An 18,507-nucleotide genomic window follows, 5' to 3' on the forward strand; every position below is an offset into this window, starting at 1 on the left:
GGTGATTAAAAGTTTCACTCGTTCACGTCATGGAGGGATTCTTCCTCCAAGTCTGGATGGTTTTATTGTTAAACATTTTATCGGCGTCTAGCTTTGCAAACACATGGACAGAAATGATTAATTATTATGAATATAAAGTCTGATTATTGTTGGTTTTTTAGCAAAAAACAAAAATTCTTTTAGATAAAAATGTATTTCAATCGGTGATTTTATGGCACTATGCTGCCATCTTGTGGAGAAAACGGGTAAAACACTCCAGTTCACAATAATGCGCAGGATGAAAATTGTTCTTTATATTAATGTGTATTAATCACTGGGATCATTTGAATTCATGGGAAATGTAGGAGCCATTGAAACCGGATGTGACGATCATGAGAACGAGAAGAGCCTCATATATCATCTTATGTTTTAAGAAACACGTGACACAGAAACTGGCAGGTTTTGGATCCAGAACGAAAAAAATGTTATGCTACTTTTTATGCTTTGCATAATTTTTTACAAGTAAAAACTCCATTTTGTATTTATTTCTGCTATTTAAAATAAATGTTCTTCACGTTGATTCTCTGTCATTCAGTCAAAATCATGACTTAGTGATTAGTGACGCGCTGAGAGGAGGAAGCGCAGAAAACCCGAATAACGGATTTAATGTGATCACATGAAATCTGCCTGATTTAATGTGATCACATGAAATCTGCCTGATTTAATGTGATCACATGAAATCAGGCAGATTTAATGTGATCACATGAAATCAGGCAGATTTAATGTGATCACATGAAATCTGCCTGATTTAAATCTGTCTGATTTAATGTGATCACATGAATTTAATGTGATCACATGAAATCAGGCAGATTCTAACAGCAGATGGTTTTAGAAGTTCGCCAACAGACCAGATTAAAGGTTTTTATTTTTAGTTTCAATCAACATAAAAACAACAGGAGATTAAAAAAATGAAATTATGTATTTATTATTTATCACATATTATCAAACAACTAGAGGACAAAATAAAAAAAAAAGTTGTATAAATAGGTTTTGTAAGATTTGCGTAAAGTTGAATTAAACACCATAATGCGTGGTATTTCCGGTTTAGTTATCTTCAAAGTAAAAGTTTATTCAATTAAAATGGTTTCGCGTCAATAATCATTTAATTGACCGTCCATCACAGTATAAAGTTAATAGATATTAAGTTTACATTTATCTCCAAATAGTTTAAGATTATAGTAGATGAATGGATTTTTCTTTCCCATAGGAAGAGCTAATAATACAAATTAAATAAAAATCATTCATGGGGTTTGTTTCTTTTTTTAAAAACATCCATATAAAAGTAAATACTCCTTAAATTAATTAATTATGATTTCATGGGAGTTCCATTGTAGAATCTGGACTCAAACAAAAACGTCTAAAGTTAGCTTCGATGTAGGACAGGCACACGACAAACATTTAAAATTTATGAAATGATCTTGAAAACAAACTGTTCGCAGTTTGGTACTTTGAATGTAGCTATAAAAAATAATTTGTAACAGTCCTATTATTACACGCAAAAACTCGTCCCTAGGAAATTCATTGTAATTTACACAATCAATTTTGTCCAGAGTTGTGGATGTTGATGGCTGCGACTGACTGAAGACTCTTTTGTTGCATAAAAATCACATGAAGAAGAAACAAAGCAAGAAAGAACTGCAAGAGCTACAGTTTTTATTCATTAAAAATCTTTTTTTTTCCAGGCCTTCATCATTCTGGGCCAAAGTTCTTTCATGGCTTTAGCCCAGAGCCACATGTGGTTCCATACAGTCAATCCCAACAAGTTCCGCTGAATTTAACTGGTTTTATTTTGACAAACAACCGAGTCCGTCCATCACGTCAACCAGATCAAGTCACGCTGCTGTCTTTTATTTTGAAGAACCCGCCCGGAAGCGCTCAGTTTGTGTCTCGTCTGCAGCTTGCAGGTTCCTCCATAGAGAACTGCGAAGATGGCGGCGCTTCGGGTCGTGGCGCTCTCCGGGAGTGGGAGAGCTCTCCTCACCACAGGGAATCCTCTCAAGACTTCCAAGGTAGATCGATACATGGGCCTCATATCAACCTTTCTGAAGGTCGGATGTTTTTAAGAGAGTTTTCATTATAAAGTTATGTTTGTCAGTCGTCCTCCCAGCGAACCATCATTAGCTCACCGGCTAGCGGCGGACTGGCAGACAAGGTCACTTGCCTTCCCTCGGATTTCAGGCTTCCTTATTGGGCTGAGTCTTTTTATTTGTGGTGCTTCGTCAGTGGGAAGTTAAAATAATGTGAGCTGTGTTTGTAGTTTTTTGTCCGAGTGCCGCAGAGCAGCTGTTCCTACCTTCGTCAGGGCAGCCAGAGTGTGTCGGACTGTTAGCACATGCAGGTCTGAACAGATTCCTCCTAAACTCAGAAGCTTAAATCCATCAGGAGGCGAATCTTCTGCTCCGTGTCTGCAGAGGCTGCCGGTGTGTTTGGGTCAGTCCAGAAAAAGGCCGCTGTCCGCAGCTGCAGCTTAAACACAGCGGCTGTAAGGCGTTGGAGCTAACGAGTTAGCATTGGGAAGGCTGATGACAACTTCCGGTGGAGAGAAAGCCGGTTCCTGTGGGATCTGAATGTTACCGAGTTTTATATCCGCGTGTCTCTTAAATCTATCAGCCAAAGTAGTTTGTTTAACTTTTGTTTGCTTGTAAAAATGTATTATTTTGTAACGTTATGAGCCGTAAAGATCCATCCTGGTCAGATAAATGTGGAGGTGAGGGTCAGAGGTCATGAGCTCTCCTGTCCGTTATAAAACCACTGAAGGTCAGTTTGATGCGGACCTGGTCAAACTATCTTCATTTATCCTCTTCAGCCCAATAAAACCAGTTCAGACACACAGAACCATCTCAGCTTTTATAAGAATATAAAACTTTAACAAGAACAAAAACAAAGTGACCTGATAAGAAATGAAGTAAATGTTGCTGCTCCTTCTAGGACATTTTGCAGTGGAAATTGAATAATTGTTCTGTAATAAACTGAAAAACGGCTAAAATGTGACTGAAACTGAAGCTGCGTTAGTTTTTATGGCAGCAAGAGACAAAAATCACTTTGAAAGATAAACATGTTTAATTCTCATCAAGTTTCAATTCCAACTTTTCTCCCAAAAGTTTCAACATCATCATTTAAAAATCCATCATAACTGCAAAATAAAGTTTATTACGGCTGTTTGTAAAAAGTTTCATTGGTTGATATTTTACACATTTCAATCATTTCTACTGTGATTATAATTATAGGACAACAAATTAGGTCGTAGTTTTCCTCGTTTCTGAAAATAAAAGGTGTGTGTGTGTGTGTGTGTGTGTGTGTGTTTGTGTGTGTGTGTTTGTGTGTGTGTGTGTGTGTGTGTGTGTTTGTGTGTGTGTGTGTGTGTGTGTGTGTTTGTGTGTGTTTGTGTGTGTGTGTGTGTGTGTGTGTGTGTGTGTGTGAATCTGTTCTCTCTTCAGGCCAACATGTCTTTCGCCAGTCTGTCGGGTAAGAAGAAGGTTGCCTTGACGACGCTGGGCGTGGTTACCGGCGGCGGCGCGGGGCTCGCTCTGATGCTCCACCAATCAGTGAAGGCGTCTGAGCTGGAGCTCCACCCCCCGTCGTACCCCTGGAGCCACGCCGGGCCACTGTCGTCCCTGGACCACGCCAGGCGAGTCGGCGGCCGATTGATCGGTCGATTGATCGGTCGATTGATCGGTCGATTGATCGTTAAACATATAAAACCAGTCGGAGCCGAAATGAAACCAAAGCTGAACAGAATATAAACATTTTGCATTTAAAACAGAAAAACCTTTTGTGTAAATCTGTTTCACAGGAAACTTTTAAACCTCCTTTGCTTTTAAATATTAACCACTTTATCTACAAACGGTCAGCAAATGTTTGTAATATTGTATAAAAATGCTTAATGAGCCTTTATTTATCTGATTAATATCCAGAACGATCAACAGATTAATTGATGTCTTTGCTCTTTAAACCAGCTCAGATTCTGATGCATCATCTCAGTAACGTCTTTTATTTATCTTTAAATTATTTCCATTGATTTCATCACAGCAGGTTGAAAACCTACAAACAAATTTTAAAAATCGATTCCAGATCACAACAAACTAATGAACTAGTTTTCCAGGTAATGATGTTAACAACCTGCTGGACAATCAAACTACATTCCAAACACATAAAACCTGATTTGATGAAATGATGTGAAGTTCAGCTGGAAGCTGACGGGACGGGTGCGCTTGGTTCTCTGTGATGCGTGTGCCAGTTGGGTGGAGATAGTAAACACAAGTTTCCCATTTGCTGTTTTAACTTGACAATTGATAACTAAAATAATCAAACGTTATAATACCAAGATGCATCAATCTGATATTAATATCTGATATTGATAAAAATATTGTAGATCAGATATCAACATTAATATTCCTGATCTATAAGTGCAAATCTATTGGATCTAGTTCTATGCTTTATTAATTCTTTCACATTATATTTATTGTTGATAATTGCACTTTCTGAAGCTTGTTGGTTTATTTTTCTGTTTGTTGGAGCCTACTAAGAATTAGATGAACTTATTTTTTGCTAAGCTCTTAATGTTACAGACCCAAGGTGATGCTAATGCTAATGCTAACGGTAGGTCAGCTGTTCCTCAGACCCGCCTGTCAGTCGGCCTCCTGCTGTGGTTCAGCTGGTTGTTTGGTGAAGGAGTGAAACAGTTTTTCTGCCGCAAAATTAACATTTATACTTATTTGTTGTATGAAGTCAACTGGGACAAGATTTCTGTTGTTTTTATAAGTAAAGAAAATATTCTTTTGAAAGCAGGAAGCTTTTTATTTTGAGTGAGTCGAAAGACGTTTGACCAGGAAAGAGCCTGTTGCTTCCGCTCTCATCCTGAGTGTTTCTGATTGGCTGCAGCATTCGCCGTGGTTACCAGGTGTATAAGCAGGTGTGCTCAGCCTGCCACAGCATGGAGTACCTGGCCTTCAGGAACCTGGTGGGCGTGTCGCACACCGAGGACGAGGTCAAGACCCTCGCCGAAGAGGTGAGCAGCAGCCGGCTCCTCCCGCCACCAGGGGGCAGCAGCCGGCTCCTCCCGCCACCAGGGGGCAGCAGCCGGCTCCTCCCGCCACCAGGGGGCAGCAGCCGGCTCATGTCGCTCCTCTTGCTGTGCAGGTGGAGGTGGTGGACGGCCCTGATGAGAGCGGCGAGATGTTCACTAGGCCAGGAAAGCTTTCGGACTATTTCCCCAAGCCGTACCCGAACCCTGAGGCCGCCCGGGCCGCCAACAACGGGGCGCTGCCCCCCGACCTCAGCTACATCGTCAACGCCAGGTACTTCCTCCAACGCTCACTGAGAGCATCAGGAATCCATCAACTGCTCACTGGAGGATTCATGAAAACGGCTGAAACGTTCAGGAATGAAGCCAAAACTGCAACATAGAAACATATTTCCATAATTCCAGCTCCAGCCTGTGGATCTGCTCCACCTGGTCTCTGGTTCTGTATCATCAGCCAGATGATCACGTTCAGTCCAGCTGAACGGCCTCATGTTGGCAGTAAAATGTTGTTTTTAAAAGGAATCCATAAGTTTATTGGGACATTTAGTCCTGATTTGTGTTTTTAACGGTTTATTTAAGTCTGTCAGGCTCCTGATCTGAAACCCTGAAAGGGTTTGACGGCTGGAGCCTCGTTAGGATAAATCAGAAGAATTAATGATCTTAAATATGATTGAATTAACGCTGCGTTTTGTAATCTGATTAATCCACAGCATCATTAATCAGATTAACCATTTCATTGGTTGCAGTAATTTTTCTAATATTGTATAAAATTATCTTAAGTGATGAAATGAAGAATCTGCAGAAAGTGCCAATATTTTTTAATCTGATCAATCGTCAGAATAATCGATTGCTAAGCTAATGGCTAGCTGCAGCGCTGATGGACATGCGCCCCCTACAGGCACGGCGGAGAGGACTACATCTTCAGCCTGCTGACGGGTTACTGCGAGCCGCCTGCCGGCGTCTCGGTGAGAGAAGGGCTCTACTACAACCCCTACTTCCCCGGCCAGGCCATCGGCATGGCGCCGCCCATCTACAACGAGATCCTGGAGTTCGAAGACGGTAGGTGGCGCCCGATTGGCCGGCATGTCGCAGGAGGCCGCGTCTGATTGGCTGTCTGGTTGCAGGAACCCCGGCCACCATGAGCCAGGTGGCCAAAGATGTTTGCACCTTCCTGAGGTGGGCGGCCGAGCCGGAGCACGACCAGCGCAAACGCATGGGCCTGAAGGTAGGCAGGGGGCGGGGCTTAGGGCGGCCTGAAGGTAGACATGGGGCGGGGCTTAGAACCTAAAGGTAGGTAGGGGGCGGAGCCATGGGCCTGAAGGTAGGCATGGGCGGGGCTTAGGGCGTAGCCATGGGCCTAAGGGAGGGGGCGGGGCCATGGGCCTAAAGGTAGGCAGGGGGCGGGGCTTAGGGCGTAGCCATGGGCCTAAAGTAGGCAGGGGGCGGGGCTCAGGGCGTAGCCATGGACCTGAAGGTAGGCAGGGGGCGGGGCTTAGGGCGTAGCCATGGGGCTGAAGGTAGGCAGGGGGCGGGGCTTATGGTCTGAAGGCAGGCAGGGGGCGGGGCTTATGGTCTAAAGGGTTGACGGGGGCGGGGCTTAAGGCCTGAAGGCAGGCAGGGGGCGGAGCTCATTGTGGTTTATAATAATCTCAGGTAGATTATCAGATTATTCCACCTGGATCAACACCACAAACATTTTACTAACATTAGAAACAGAACATTGCTAAATACTTTAAAAGACAAAATTAAAACGAAGTTTGAGCGATTTTAAAATAAATAATGTTAGAGTATAAATTCAGTGTTATCTTTTTAAGGTTCTTTTTTAATTAGGAGTTGATGTATTTGCAGAAAGCAACATGTCCAGTGAAATAACTGCAGCTGTTTAGTTTGAGGCAGCGGTGACGCAAAAGCAACCGTATCCATAGCAACAGAGACCGGTCTGATACAAGCTCACCTCGCTGCAGCAAACAGGAAGGGGCGGGACGGACTAACTAGAGTTTCAACTCAAGTAGAAACAACATTTTAACTAAAGTTTTAACTTTTCATCTCCTCGGCTGCTTTGGTCACATGAGCTGCAGAACAACGGACAAACTTTAAGAATAGTTTGAATAGCAGGTAAAGGTGGTGAAACCAAAAACATCTCAACTGTTTAGATCATCCGTTTGACCTCTGACCTCATGAAGGTGTTTCCTCTGGTAATAAGAACATCGATTAGACGTCATTCAATAATTAAATGTAAATAATATTTACCTGTAGCATTTACGTGTTTCACTCTATGAATATGATTTATCGTTTGAGTCGGAGGAAAATGTCCACCTTGATAGATTAAATAGGTTCATCTTATTTTTTTATATATTTATAAGACTCTACCAATAAAAGGTCTCAGAATAATACATGGCACCATAAAACAAATCAATTTGGTTATTGACTTTTGCTCAATTAAATTTCTTACGTATACATTGCAATGGTATTTTTATTATAGTTCAGCATAATAACTATAATTATTATAGTTAAAGTTATTAAAACTATAGTTAGTCTCCTTATTTCCTGTGTTCCTGCTGTAATTGATGGAGATACACAGATATTATTTATAATGTATAAAAGTGTTTGTCATTTAATTAGCTCTACATTGTTAAGAAAATGAAAAATACGGTGTTTATAAGATAATTTATCTTTTACGGTGCCAGTAATGGAGGAATTAATAGTAAATAATAAAAACTTTGTGGTATTATTAGGCCTGTTGCGATAAATGATAATTAATCGCACGATAAATTAAACCTCATTTTAATTATCGTCTCTTTCTGTTGATGACACTGAATGAAAAAGGCTCCGGTCTCCACTGACCCTCCCTTCCTATTTCCTTAGTCTAATGTCCAGCGACTGTCGGCCCATTTTAAACCTGAGACTCATCAGCTGACAGGTTTAACGGTTCATCGGGTTCGTCCAGCCGTGTGGTGTCCAGCCACATGGACACTAAATAACGGCTCCAAGTCCAGTTAACTAATTTAAACCAGGCATTAATCGATGCTTTACTAGAATCACTAGAAGATTTAGAAGTTCACAGAAAGCTACAGAATTTGTTAAAAGCTGTGATCTGCGCTGAAGTAAATAAAAGATTGAACATCAAATCCATGCTGAGAGTGAAACTCCTTCCTAAAGGTGAAAATACATCACAGATTTAAAAAACAAAACGGAAGTGTAGGAAATAGCGCCCCCTTCACTTCCGGAGTGCAACGGTCCCATTTCCAAATGAGGTCTGAGGCTGCCAGCGGTCCGTCCCGCCCCTTCCTGTTTGCTGCAGCGAGGTCCTTCTCGTCTGATATCACAGCTTGTCTAATGGAGGACAACAATAACCGAACGTTGATGTGAAGGCAGAAGGCGGCTGCAGCTGCTCTCACCACAGCATCCATCCTTAAGATTAAATCTGCTCTGAAATGACATCAGAGTTTCAACTTTATTCTGAAATACCTGCAGTTTATCCAGACATTTCTAGAATAACTCGACCAAACAGCACAGCAAAATTCAACCTGGTCATCTAGTCCAGTGGTCCCCAAGCTTTCCTCACCACGGACCGGTCAAGACGAGGGGAGGAGGGAGGGAGACGGTCAGATGAGGCCTCTGCATGTTGCTGAAGCCTCTTTTGTTGAATATGTCTGATCTAAAATCAGCTCTGTGGTCACAGAGGTTTGGAGAATCAGCCGACAGGATTTAACCAGACCTCAGAAGCTCCTCTCCTCTCGACCCTCTGACTCTGGTCGCTATAGTAACGTTTACATATCCCTTCAAAATAAGATACAGAAAACATTTTACTTTGGTGAACATTTTAACTCACGATACTGACTAACGGAGCCCTGAGCTCGTTTCTCTGCAACCAGACGGTCCAGTAACACCTGAAGTGTTGCTGATGTCCACAGCCTGCTTGGTCTCTTCATGGCCTCATTAGTGAGCCAGTCGCCCCACATCACGCAGAGCGGCTTGTAACGTGGGAATCACCTGCCGGTCCGGGGTAAACCCATCCTCCTGTCTCTTCTCTGGGCCTTTTCTCCTTCGCAGAGAAACTTTCCAAAGACACCTGATATGTTTCTTACTCATTTTGCTGCTTGTGGCCTCAGTGTTGGTGCACAAGACGTAACCCAGAGAATCCGGTTAAAGGATTTTCAAAATAAAAGATCCTCCAGACTCAAATAATACCTAAAATGGAAATATTTTATTATTTCTTGTGCGGCCCGGTACCAATTGGTCCACGGACCGGTACCGGTCCGCATCCCGGGGTTGGTGTCCACTGATCTAAAGGCTGAAGTTCTTCTGTCCAGAGAAAGAAAATGAGCACAAGTCCAGATTTTATCGTTGCGTTCCTGAAGTTGTGTCATAACTTTCCCTACGTTTTATCGTAACGTTATCCAGGGTTGGTCTTAACGTTCCCGATGTTTGTCCCTCCAGCTGCTGATGGGCTCTGCCATCCTCATCCCTCTGGTCTACTACATGAAGCGACACCGATGGACGGTGCTGAAGAGCAGAAAAATCGCCTACAGGCCTCCTAAGTAACGGAAAACAAGCGCACCCCGACCCAGGCCTGAACAAGAGAAGGGTGCGTTCAAAAGCCCCACAGAGCTCATCACCCCTATCTCTGCCCCCCAGGGGCCAACTGATAACATGCAGCTTGTTTTCAGACGTATATGATTTCAGTCAGAAATGCCTTTTTTTCAACAGGTTGTCAATGAAAACCTGATAGTTTTCGTCTGAGTGTTCTTGAACGCACCCTGCTCAGAGTTTATTGACCTCCAGCAGCGGCGGCGGCTACATGTTGCCCGAGTTTCATTATGTCTGTAAGATACTCCATGCTGACGCTCATCTCTGGGTCGCCTCAGGCTTCACCACGTTCTGCGTCTGTAAATTCATTTTGTCTTCAGAAAGTCTGACATAAACTGTTTTACTGTACAAATTAAATTCTTCTAAACGAATCTGTCTGGTTGGATGTTTCTGTTCTGCAGCAGTTCTGGCTCTGAGGTGCAGCTGATAGCTTAATCTAACCCTGGATAAATCTAGAAAGGTGGGCGTGGCCACACAATGGGGGGCGTGGCCACACAGTGGGGGCGTGGCTACGCGCTGAGGGGCATGAAGAACTGGTTCCTTAAAAACTTTGTTGCTGTATTTAGTGACTTTTTATCAGAAAATAACCAACTAATGACAAACCCAGTGACTTTTCTGTTCCACTTCTTGTCTTGTCCTGGAGGGGGCGCTGCTGAGCGTAACAAACCTAAATGTTGAATCTGAACGCTGCTCCAGCTTCCGGTTCACTTTATTCAGTCAAGTATAAAAATAAAATCATGGGATTAGCGTCAGAGTAAGAAGCTAGCAGCTGTGAAGTCTCCGGCCATCCAGGTTCAGCTCCAGGATGTGATTCCTGCTCCTCACGTTCCTCTGAAAGGAGATGGAGTTTTTCTGTTGCTGCTCCTGTTTTATGGAATAAGTTTCCAGATTAGATCTGCCCACAGCCTGGATCATTTTAAATCACTCCTTAAAACTCATTTTTACTCTTTGGCATTTAATTGATGTTTAGTTTCGTCATTTGTGTCGTTGTTGTGCAGCAGTTTTAAAGTTTTATACCTGTTTTAAAGTGCCATATAAATAAATTTGACATTCAGACCAGTTCAGGTCCGTCTCTCAGGAACTGGGAGAGCAAACTGGAAAATGCTGAATCTGGGGTCCAGCGTGGCTCGACCAGTGTCCTGCAGATCATCTGCTGCTGAGTTTTCCATCTGGATTTCTGACCGGTTGTCGTCTCGCTTCGGGAGGAGAAACATCCCGTAATTTACTCCATTTACCAAAATAAACTAAATTATTGTAATACTTCATATCTGCATCTGTGTTTCATTTCAATCTGGAGAGACTCCGACGGAGAAATTCCTTCATGAAGTTATTTGGCGCTCGGCCCCGGCTGGACATCGAGCTGTGCATTGCAATAAGCTCGGATGAGCATTCCCGATGCTGACGAGGAATGTCATCTCCCGGGACACCGGTGGTGGAGGTGGGTGAAGGATGGGAGCCTGGAGAGAGCGGAGGTGGAGAAGGCGGAGGCGGGTTGAGCGCAGCTGGAAAGCAGAAGGCGCCACGGATGGAGGTCCTTTTCAGCGGGAGCTGGTCGGTGATTGGCCGTGACGTGGCTCGGTCCGCCGTTGATAGGTCGATGGCACCGATTGGATGATGCAGGTGAAGCTAGAGAGTCTTCCAGTTTGAATTTACACCAAGGCTTCATAACAGCTGTTCCTGTAAAGTCACTGTGAAGCTCCCAGCCCATTTTTCTGGCCTGTTTCTGCGTATTTTTCCTTTTAACACTTTGAGAACAGCAGAGCCACAAAGTTATTCTCTTACATATTCAGTGAGGTGATTTTATTTGTATAGCACATTTTCAGCAACAAGGCAATTCAAAGTGCTTTACATGAGTTAAAAGGAAATACAAAGAAAATAACAAACCAAAGGAGAAAAGAGGAAAACTAATCTAATGTTCTAAAGTATGTAAACTAAGTGCTGCTGTTCAGGCTAAGTATCTAATGTCATTTCTAAATAGTGAAACTACAGTTTCTGATAAAATAAGCTACAGAGTGACTGATCTAAATCCTTTTCTGGGTTAAAGTCATGAACTAAGCAGTGATGTTCCTGTTAAGTTCATAGTTATTCTGATTCCATTTCTGGGCTGTTTAATATTGATCTAAATAGTGCGTGCTCCACAATTTCTGATATTATTAATAAGCTAAAATGATCCTTTTCTGGGTTAAATGGGGAGAACTCCACCTAAAACAAAAAAGAGGAAAGGACCCATTAGGGCAAATGGAAACATTCAGACAAAGACACGAGTGAAGGCGGAGACGTCAAAGGGCCAAGAAGAAACTTTACTGAGCCTCCGGCAAAGTCCGATAGAGGTGTTGTTTATCCAGGAATGTCCTTGGGAGCGTTCAGCTCCATGGATACAGGAGGGGTGAGGAGGGAAGAGCGTTGTGTTTACATATCTTCAAGATTAGAAATATGCAGCCCTTCCAAGGCCACACAGGGGAAGCCAATTCAGAAACAGAACGTCTGAGGTCGGGAAGATTATAAATTTCAATCTTCCCATAAGTCTCTCCGATGCATCTCAGTTCCCAATCATCCATATTAATTTGGTCGTTCCACTGAGTCGAAACCAGCAGCTTCTCCAAGATCGATTCCATCCGGTTAGTGAGTTTTAGAGTCCTCGTCTCTGTCCACCAACACTCTGAGTGTTCGCTACTTCGGCCAAGTCCGTCACAAATGTGTCGATAATCCAGGAATCCAGAAGCTCCAAACAGCAGGAATCCTGTCATCATGAATAAATCCAGGGTGAATCCCTCCGGGTGTCCCCGCAGGACAAGAGGCTCCTGTGTCCAGACTTCTCGTCGAAAATTTGATCAATTGCATTGAGAGATCGGATGACCAGATCAATAATTTGTAGATTTGGAGGATGTGCAAAGAAAGGCTCCAAAAATATAGAAAAAGACGAGAGAGAAACAGAGCAAGCCGGGCAGGAATGGGCAGGGAGGGAGCAGAGGGCCAGGCGTCCGCCTTCATGGGGAGCAGAGGGAAAATGAATGATTTATTATTTGAGGTGATTAAATTATAAGTGAATTTCTCCAAACTGTTGCTGCTTTAAATCAGAAGGAAATTTCTCCCCATCGTTCATTTCTAGGGATTCAGAAACTGAACTGAACTGAACCAAATGATCCTGAATTGATGTTTCCTCAGATTTTCCTGAATGATGGTCAGTTTAATTTTCATGAAGAATTAAAGTATAAATACATAAAAAAAACCTCTAAATGCTCCAAGTTATTATTCATAGCAGGTTTTCTAATAATTTTGTGGCTTATAAAAAACTTAAATGTTCGTTTATTGACTGCATTAAATGGTCACATGTGTTAAAATGAAAAACTATTTCAATCCTAAACACAACAGACCAAATTACATGTTGACAGAAAATCCTGCCTTCAGTTTTTCTTCCATCCACTTTGTGTTTCTGCTTCATGTCAGTTTCCAGAGCTGCTGGCCGACGTGAGCCGGTTCCTCCGGCACATGTTTGGGGAACCTCCGGGTTCTGGTCCAGGTTCTGGTCAGGGTCCGGGTTCTGGTCAGGGTCCAGGTTCTGGTCCTGGTCCGGGTTCTGGTTCTGGTCCTGGTCCGGGTTCTGGTCCAGGTCCGGGTTCTGGTCCTGGTCCGGGTTCTGGTCCAGGTTCTGGTCCAGGTTCTGGTTCTGGTCCTGGTCCGGGTTCTGGTCCTGGTCCGGGTTCTGGTCCAGGTTCTGGTTCTGGTCCGGGTTCTGGTCAGGGTCCAGGTTCTGGTCAGGGTCCAGGTTCTGGTTCTGGTCCGGGTTCTGGTCCAGGTTCTGGTTCTGGTCCGGGTTCTGGTCCAGGTTCTGGTCCAGGTTCTGGTTCTGGTTCTGGTCCGGGTTCTGGTCAGGGTCCAGGTTCTGGTTCTGGTCCGGGTTGTGGTCCAGGTTCTGGTTCTGGTCCGGGTTCTGGTCCAGGTTCTGGTTCTGGTCCAGGTCCAGAGGTCTTCCTGGCACCGTCTGCTTGGAGATGGTTTTGCTCCAGAAGGTCCAGGTTCTGGTTCTGGCCCGGTTCTTCTGACCATCAGTCAGTCTGTTTACTTTGCTGAGGTCATTTTCACACCTTCAGGGCCCAAACGGGCCGACCGGCTCTCTCCCCACAGCATGACTCCACCGCCTCCTGCTGGCCGTGTTGGGCTGTGGTTCCGTCCATCTGGACCGTCCAGGTCTGCTCAGCATTCATCATGTTCTGGTTCCTCCTCGTGGCCCAACAGTCGGTTTCTGAGTCACATCCAGCCTCTGTGGAGCCGACGGCTTCGGGTTCGTGGGTCTCCAGAACCAGCAGCTTCACTGGACCCGGGACCGTAGAACAGAAACTTTCCTCATTTCCCTTCATCTGAATCACAAACCTCTTTACGCTGAGTTTTAGTTAAATGTTTTCATTCCTGTCTGATCTTTTCTCTTTCACCTGGTGAACTGATCAGCCCAGGTGGTCCGAACAGACAGAACCATCTGAGTTTAATGGAATTAAATCTTTATGACACTTGAATAAATTTGCATAATAATCTGGAAGCTGGTGTACGATCAACGCTGTGAGAACTCCACCTTCCCCACTGCACGGTGGTGGCAGCATCATGCTCTGGGCCGCTTCGCTCCAGCAGGGGAGATGGTCAGAACCTGTTGGAGTCCAAAGAATGACGAGACGCTCCAAACATTTACAAACCGTTTCTGTTCCTGGTTCAGGGTGTGAAAACTTTGGTAAACGTTTCAGCGACATGGAGAGAAACTCATCAGGCTGGATTCTCCCTGCCAGGCAGCAGGAACCGGTTGGGCTCCTCTGGTCACCGCAGCCAGTTATGCAATCCTGGACTAAAATAGACTAATGCCCCGAATGCCCCAGATGCCCCAGATGCTCCAAATGCCCCAGATGCCCTGAATGCCCCAGATTCCCCGAATGCCCCAGATGCCCCCAGGCGTCTCGTCCCGGTAAATAAAACGGTTTCACACCAAACGGGACCAAAAGCCGGTTCATCATCTCAGACAGCAAAGGAACCAAAACTGGAGAAAAGTTCCAGATTTTTCTTCAGGTTGTCAAAGTTCACGTGTTCCGATCTGTTCATGTTGGACTTTTTAAGAGGAAAACTTTAATTCAGTTTAACCGATTCACATCAAACAGAAACCAGATTAAAAAAATCTCATTTCTAAACAGAAATGAAGCCGTTTTACCGTCAGAGCAGCTAAATAACGATTAGCGCCTCAGAGACAAATGTTTTACTTTAAATATTTTCTATCAACACCAAGTGGCTCCAGCAGGTGGCGCTCAGTGTGACCAGCTGTGTGTTTTTATATCAGTGAGGTTCTGGTGGCGCCGGTACTGTTGGACTTTATGCATCTGTTCTTTTTAACCAGATTGAATTCTGTGTTTTTCTATTTTGTTGATTTTTATTTGCATCAGATCAAGTTTGACTTCAGAGTCGGTGATAAAATGATACGTTGGTAAACCAGAGAGCCGCTTTATGCAGTTTGATGTGATTCAAGTGGTTTAATAAGCATTTGGTCATTTTTACAGTTATATCTCTGCTTCCTGCTGTTCTTGATTTTCTTCCCGTTCGTCCACCCAGTTTTAGATGGTTTGTCTCAGTCTGGTTAACAACTTTCCATTTATTCAGTTTGTTTTGTCCTCCGTGTCTTTGGGTCACTTCCTGAATGAAAACCTTCCATGTCTGTTCATCTTAAGTATCTGAGATCCTGTTTGGTGTGAGGGACATTACCGTCGTTCTGCAGTGAACATTGCAGACGTTTATGCAGGTTTGACCGCCTGAAGTGATGTTTGACAACAAATGGATGAAGGTAACAGGAAAACCTCTTATTTGTGTAATAAATATTGTTCATTTATTCTGGTTGTTTCTTGACGGAGTCATAACAATTTCATAAACTTTTGGCAACTTAAATCACACATTTCACCGAGAAACACTGAGAAAAACCTTCATGAAGTGAGACATGAGGCTGCAAATCTTTGAAAATGTTCAGAAACTGAGCAGTGGGACAATATTTTAAACTTCACATCATGATGGATTCTGCAGCTTCTTCACTGCAAAAACAATAAATATGGTTTTTAGTTTTAACTTCAAATATCTAGAAATAAAAACATTTCAGAAAGTCGTAGGAGTTTCTTTAAAGTCCCTGCAGATTTTTTCATTAATAACGTGTTGATGTGTTGCTGGTGACCGAGCCGAACGTGTCGGGTCAGCAGCGCTTTGTGCTCTAACTGGACCTCAGGCAGAGGTTCTCCGGTACCACCCTCAGAGGAGACGCATTCACCGTGTTCAGGAACGGGAACAGTTTCTCACTGAATGAGTGTGAGAAGGTGTGAAGGTGTGTGTTGGTGTCGAGGTCGAAGAACACCAGCTTCCCCCGGTTCCAGTCCAGATGGACTCTGATCCGGCTCAGCCTTCCCATCGGTTCCAGAACCGTGGACGGTTCCGACAGGGCCCGGGCCACGTACTGACCGTCAATGCAGCCGATTCTCCACAGACGAGTCGGATGAATTCCTTTCCTCTGGACGTCCTGCGAGGCGACTCCCACAAACCAGTCTGTGTTGTCTCCAACCTCGACGTCCCAGCTGTAGGTTCCCGTCATGAAGCCCTCCGAGCCCAGGACGATGCGGAAGAAGTCAAACCTCTCCGGGTTGTCGGGAATGTTCTGCTTCTGGCCGCATCTCACGCTGGTCAGGTCTTCAGACAGGATGAGCTCAAAGTTCGCGCTGTTTGGATCCAGAACCACAGGAGTGTAGGACACCAGATGCTTCATCTTGTTCCAGATGTTGAAGCTCAGGTTGCCCAGGTGTTTGGCCACATCTATCAGGGCTCCAGAGACAGGCTGAGGACTGTCCAGCAGGAGGCGCTGTTGGATGGTTTCTGCAGCAGTCCTAAAGCTCTGCAGCATTACGGCATCCTCAGCCTTCATCAGTCCCTCTGTGTCTCTTATTGTCCGTGAAAGAGCAGCGATCTCTCTGCTCAGGGCATCGATCTTTAGGCTGAACTTCTGAGTCTTCTTGCTTTCTTCTGTCCTCAGAGCAGCAATCCTGGCGTCTTCCTCCTGGTGGAGAAACAGATGGAGCTTCCTGAACTGCTCCTTGATCCGTCCCTCGGTTTGCTGGGCCTGGAGCTTAATGTATCCAGCTGTCTGATCCAGGTTTCCCTTCTCTTCTTTGAACACCTTCAGTTTGTCCAGCAGCGGCCTCAGGGCCTTTCTCAGCTCATTTCTCTGACCCTGAGCTGCTTCATTCACAGCTTGGAGTTTGTGTCCATAATGACCATCTGAATGCTGGCAGACGAGACATAAAAGTTCCTTGTCATCCACACAGAACAGCTTGAATCTCTCACCATGCCGCCGGCAGCAGACATCTGGTTTTGTAACTTCCTTCTTTCGTGTCAACAGGAATCTGTCACAGAGAATTTTTAAAGCCAGGTTGCATGGAGGGTCACTTGTAGCAGATTCTTCCTTACAAAGTGGACACTCCAGTTTCTTCTTCCCTTCCCACCAGCTTTTCAGGCAGAGTCGACAGAAGCTGTGGCTGCAGAACAAGACAACTGGGTCCCTGTACACGTCCTGGCAGACGGGACAGCAGAGGTCCTCCTCCACTCTGAGAGACATTGCTTCTCGTCTTTTCAGTTAAAACTCAATCCACATCAGTGCTGAGGTGAGTCTCCTGCGCTGCTCGTCCTCTCAGTGGAGTTAGTTTGAACCATGCAGGCTGTTCTCGTGTTCATGCTGATGAGGAAGAAGGACGCGTGTTTACTGGAAAACCTCCGTATGAAGAGCAGGCGGAGCTTCTGTCTTCATCAACAGTCTTTACCTTGAGCAGGAGTTAATAATACATAATATGGCTCATCTTTGAGGCATTTCAGATTTTATGGCTGCGTTTCTTTAAATCAAGGTCATTCCTAAGAACTCTGACAGATTTAGTGTCAGAGCTGAAAGCACAAAGAGTTTTGAACATTTTATGTTGTTTTACCAACTAGCTGCCAACCCAGTTACTTACATTCAGTCTGAGCCTTTAAAACGTCAGAGCACTTTTATAAAATGACGTTATTTTGACAGAAAGGCTCATTTTTCTTCATTTAGGTAACGAAGATCATTTTATTTCTATAGCACATTTTCAGCAACAAGGCAACTCAAAGTGCTTGAATTGCACTTTGAATTTTACTGATCAATACAGTAAAACTGGGGTTAAACAACAGCCTGTTGTTTTTACAGCCACATTTTCATCAGATGAAAACAAAGACTGGTTTTCCACAGAAGTGTTTAACTTCGATCTCTGGTTTCTCTGCATGGCTGCTTAAAATGTGACGTCATGACAACAGGACTGACGGCTTTTCGTCTCGACAAAAACCAAAAGATGTGGCTGTAGAAACAGCTTTGAATGCATGAGGAGATGTGCACAAAACCTGACTGGTTACAGTTCTTTGCTTATTTATTTCCATCACTTCAATCTGTTTATGTTCAAATGTTTATTAAAACATAAAAGTGTTTTTCAGAAATTGGATACTAGAAGCTGAAGCCGGTCAGAAAGTCCCAAACATGGCTGATGGTATTTCTGAAATATTTATCACATCCAGTAACTGGGTTACATGACATGCGCAGAAAATATCTGCAAACAGGAGAGATGACGTGTTGGGAAAGGATCAGGAATAGTTAAATGCTGATGGAAAATGATTAATTGGTTGTCTGCATATCAGTCATTTCCAGCTAAACAGACTGAACTCAGATTTAGGTCTGCAGACTGAGGAAGACCAGCTGCCTTCCTCTGGAAACATCCTGTTGCAGTTTTCCAGCTCCTCTAACTGGGCTGCTGATGTTTCCCACATATGTAGCCATGCACACCACGTTT

The 18,507-nt window shown here is 44.1% G+C and overlaps 2 protein-coding genes across 3 annotated transcripts; one reads left to right on the top strand and one right to left on the bottom strand.

The window, feature by feature from the left end:
• The first annotated feature begins 1,901 nt into the window (after positions 1-1,901).
• Positions 1,902-10,023, top strand: cyc1 (cytochrome c-1). 2 transcript variants are annotated; one of them, XM_008402499.3, is made up of 8 exons: positions 1,902-2,048; positions 3,477-3,667; positions 4,921-5,047; positions 5,179-5,336; positions 5,961-6,121; positions 6,187-6,287; positions 9,503-9,650; positions 9,773-10,023. In XM_008402499.3, exons 1-7 carry the CDS (start codon positions 1,968-1,970, stop codon positions 9,605-9,607), a joined length of 924 nt encoding a protein of 307 aa, XP_008400721.1. In that variant the 5' UTR covers positions 1,902-1,967; the 3' UTR covers positions 9,608-9,650; positions 9,773-10,023. The 2 variants fall into 2 exon arrangements, with proteins under 2 accessions (XP_008400721.1, XP_008400720.1); XM_008402498.3 differs by having other exon boundaries at positions 9,503-10,023.
• Positions 10,024-14,836: 4,813 nt separating this feature from the next.
• On the bottom strand, positions 14,837-17,692 carry LOC103460370 (nuclear factor 7, brain-like). Its single transcript, XM_008402497.3, has one exon. The coding sequence runs from the start codon at positions 17,268-17,270 to the stop codon at positions 15,879-15,881; it is 1,392 nt and encodes a 463-aa protein (XP_008400719.2). The 5' UTR covers positions 17,271-17,692; the 3' UTR covers positions 14,837-15,878.
• Between the last annotated feature and the right edge of the window lie 815 nt (positions 17,693-18,507).

The sequence above is a fragment of the Poecilia reticulata genome, chromosome 5 (genome assembly GCF_904066995.2).
Source record: "Poecilia reticulata chromosome 5, P_reticulata-male-v2, whole genome shotgun sequence".
In the NCBI taxonomy this organism is placed as follows: domain Eukaryota; kingdom Metazoa; phylum Chordata; class Actinopteri; order Cyprinodontiformes; family Poeciliidae; genus Poecilia; species Poecilia reticulata.

Coding starts and splice junctions, on each gene's coding strand:
- LOC103460370 (XM_008402497.3), bottom strand. CDS start 17,270: ATGTCTCTCAGAGTGGAGGAGGACCTCTGCTGTCCCGTCTGCCAGGAC.
- cyc1 (XM_008402498.3), top strand. CDS start 1,968: ATGGCGGCGCTTCGGGTCGTGGCGCTCTCCGGGAGTGGGAGAGCTCTC. Junction 5,337..5,960: donor AGCTACATCGTCAACGCCAG/GTACTTCCTCCA, acceptor CGCCCCCTACAG/GCACGGCGGAGAGGACTACA. Junction 6,288..9,502: donor GCAAACGCATGGGCCTGAAG/GTAGGCAGGGGG, acceptor TTGTCCCTCCAG/CTGCTGATGGGCTCTGCCAT.